Source organism: Pundamilia nyererei, unplaced genomic scaffold (assembly GCF_000239375.1).
Source record: "Pundamilia nyererei isolate P.nyererei 1_Seehausen unplaced genomic scaffold, PunNye1.0 scaffold00034, whole genome shotgun sequence".
NCBI classification, from domain to species: Eukaryota; Metazoa; Chordata; class Actinopteri; order Cichliformes; family Cichlidae; genus Pundamilia; species Pundamilia nyererei.
In genome coordinates this window covers 1,917,125-1,920,647 of record NW_005187435.1, presented here as the reverse complement: position 1 = coordinate 1,920,647, position 3,523 = coordinate 1,917,125, and the positions used below count along the sequence as shown (strand labels likewise).

The following is a 3,523-nucleotide window of genomic DNA, read 5'->3' as shown; positions in this document are numbered from 1 at the left end:
ATCGCATCGCAATCGCAATATTGGGGCAAAAAATCGCAATTAGATTATTTTCCATAATCGTTCAGCCCTAGGTGTCAAACTCATTTTACATCACGGCCCAGTTTGATCGTAAGCAGGCCAGACCAGTGAAACTGCTCCTTTCTGTCAATGTAAAGAAGTTACATATTTAAAGGTTTTTCTTGTTGAAATTTCTTTGGAAGTGCGATTTCGGGTGAATGTGGGGATCCATGCTCTGCATTTCTTTTTGCAGAATCAGTTTACCTGCTGTTTTAGCTGTTCAGTGGTTGTTGAGTTGTTTGTTACTTTTCCTATGAATAGCCATAAGGGAGGTTTTTGATCAGTAGGAAAAGCTGTAAAATTTATGGGAATACAGTTAAAAGTCCAAAATGTATGCTTATGCTTGTTTGTGGTGAGCAGCAGATCAAACATATTAACAATTATAAATGGCTTCAAGTGCACATTCAGGCCTGTGAGGCTTTATATAGAGTTTATTTTATGTAATATTCATCACTGTACTGTAAATTTAGTCTTTTTGAAGGAAGCAATTTTTCCTAAAAGCCTTATTTTTATGCATTTGCTGCTACTAGGGAGAAAACACACAAGCTTTAAGCCCTGGGCAAGTTTGAAACTTTTTGTCCTCCACAGTGGAAAATGACTGAAAATAAAAACGGGTATCACTTTAGGCTTCCCCGAATCTTATAAGTTCTGCACTCAGCTTTGAAGTCTCCAATATCATTGAAATGTATCTGTACGCTACACTTGCTGTCTTTGGAAGGTTTGCCCCCTTCCTTCACATAATGGTATGATCCCAGTCTGTCTTTGCATGTGATTGGCCGCATGGTGTGCCCATCAAAATAGTCCCACCCCTGCCTGCATGGATTCTCAGCAGGGTTGAAGATTCAACTTCCACATACCAAGGGGACTTTTAATAATTGACATATGAAATGATCTCACGGGCCGGATATAATTGTATTGTATGGAGGCTGCACATTTGGCACCCTGGGTATATACAAGAATTTATATACCTGTGAGGACAGGTTAAAATTTAAGTATGATTTTAGAATAAGCAGTCTTTATAACTTCAACTTTTAATTGCTTATAATAAAAGGAATGTTTTGGGATGTGGTCAGAAATATTAGAAGCAGAACTTTTTGAGTTACTGAGTCTTTGATTTATTTGCATGCAATAGACATTTTAGGGACATCTGTGCAACATAATCAGGTACCATTCAGACAGATATACATAAGGCAATGTGTTTTCTTCTTCCTTTTCTAAACCAAAGTCTGACTGGGATGAAAAGTGTTGTCATTGGTGTGTCGTCCTCTACAGGAGACACACTCATCGTTGAGGAGGAAAAAAACAAGCCAAAGCCTCAGGATCGTCCCGCTGTAACGAAAGGACCTAACCTCGAAGGTTCACCTATGCTGGCACGCCGAGTGGTCCCAGCTGATAACTCCTGCCTCTTCACCAGTGTTTATTATGTGGTGGAAGGCGGCGTATACGACCCCGCCTGTGCCCCTGAAATGAGAGGTCTCATTGCCCAGATAGTCTCGAGTGACCCCACAGCTTACTCTGAAGCGGTGCTGGGGAAAACCAATGAGGAGTACTGCACCTGGATAAGACGTGATGACACTTGGGGAGGAGCCATCGAGGTATCCATCATGTCTAAGTTCTACCAGTGTGAGATCTGCGTAGTGGATACTCAGACAGTGCGAGTAGACAGATTTGGGGAGGATGCTGGCTACCACAAACGCGTGTTGCTGATCTATGATGGCATCCACTACGACCCGCTGCAGAAAGAGATCCCCGGATCCGACACCCCGCCCCAGACTATCTTCTCGACTACAGACGACGTAATCCTGGCCCAGGCCCTCGAGCTGGCAGACGAGGCTCGCCGCAAGCGCCAGTTCACAGACGTTAACCGCTTTGCCTTGCGCTGCATGGTGTGTCAGACAGGCTTGGTGGGACAAAAGGAAGCTCGTGAGCATGCCAAGGAGACAGGCCACGCTAATTTTGGTGAAGTGTGAAAGTCTTGCTGTCTTTTTCCTCTCTCACAAATACAACAACCACCAACCCCCATGCCCTGCGTCTGGCAACTCTGTGGGTCTGTCTGCTTTTGTGATCCTCTACCTCACATTATCTGGCAACATCTTTGGAGATTCTGCAGGTACTGTGTTCCGCCTCTTACCTGTTCAGTATTACTTTTTAACTACTGTCAGTTCTTACAGTCAGAAATGCTACTGCAGTGCTCCAGTGTTAGAAACCATAATATTCAGATCTCTTTAAACTGGGTCAGGATGCAAAAAATTCTTAGTTGTTGTTTCGATCTGTTAAGAACACTCATGGACAAGTTCATAAACCAAACAGTTTAGGATGTGTTATCGATGCAGAAAATTGGCAGAACTTACCCTTGACGAAACAAAGATGTGCGAACAAAGAATTTTAAAACGGTCACTAAGAATTATTTGCACAGTTATGTGATCACATTCACTTTTGTCTTAAACACAGCACAGCAAGCTTGACTGTTATTTATCATGTTGGTTATGTAGCATGTTTTTATTACTTTGGGGGCAGATGTAAGTAATTCTTCCACTAATTTCCTTAAATTTAAACATCTGAACTGTTCAATATAGGCGGCCTGAGTTAATGCTAAGCAGGATTCTTCTAAAGGATTACTTGATGAAAAATCAATCAGACACACTTCTAACCTCCTCAGTATCCATTGTTTTTGTTTGTTTGTTTGTTTGGTTTGTACAATAACTTTAGCATAATTATGGATCATTCATATTGTCAATATTTTCTGAGTTGCATGCTCTGAATCTGCACTGGGGTGACTCAAAATTTGGCCATTTGTTTAATCCAGAAGGATATGACGACTAAAAGAAGATCCAGGTATCAAAATGTAGGTAAAAAAAATCTGAGCTTTCATAGGCCACAGCTTGTTCTGATTGCGTAACAAACAGATAACTCATTGCAGACTCCAATGCATCTCTCTGTTACTCTGCGTCCATCGTAGACATTAAATGCAATGATTTGTCCCTTGATTATTAAGCTCAAAGTTACACTGTTTTTTTTGGGGGGGGGGGATTTGAGCTCTGGTCAACAAGATCAATGGTGGTATGAATTTTGAATACAGTATCATACTGCAAGTGCAAAATTGGCCTTTATTTTGTTTGGGGGGGGGGTTGCAACATTGATTGTGAGTGGGCTTGACTAAATAAGGCAAAAAAAAGTTATGGTGCTGTAAACAAAACGCGTTACAAAATCTGTAGCTCATTTTTCTATATTTGTGCCGCAGGTTTTGATGAGTGTTTTTCTTTGTTTTTTTTGTAGTGCACAAGTTTGAAATGCTGTAAGAACTGTTTTTTGTTGTTTAAATTAGACTGCATACTTTGAAAAACCATTCAAGCATTATATTTGTAACAAATCAAGGTAAGGCATACAGTATTTTAAGATCTTTTTTCTTTTTAAAGGCTGCTCATAATGTCCTTTGCTAATCAACATCAAATATTTCCATCTTACA

The 3,523-nt window shown here is 40.6% G+C and overlaps 1 protein-coding gene across 1 annotated transcript; it reads left to right on the top strand.

The window, feature by feature from the left end:
- Nucleotides 1–1,223: 1,223 nt before the first annotated feature.
- On the top strand, nucleotides 1,224–3,061 carry yod1 (YOD1 deubiquitinase). The gene has a single exon (XM_005729706.2). It carries the CDS (start codon nucleotides 1,251–1,253, stop codon nucleotides 2,025–2,027), a length of 777 nt encoding a protein of 258 aa, XP_005729763.1. The 5' UTR covers nucleotides 1,224–1,250; the 3' UTR covers nucleotides 2,028–3,061.
- The last annotated feature ends 462 nt before the right edge of the window (nucleotides 3,062–3,523 follow it).

Excerpts from the sequence above, each read along its gene's own strand:
- yod1 (XM_005729706.2), top strand. The coding sequence starts at position 1,251 with ATGTGTTTTCTTCTTCCTTTTCTAAACCAAAGTCTGACTGGGATGAAA.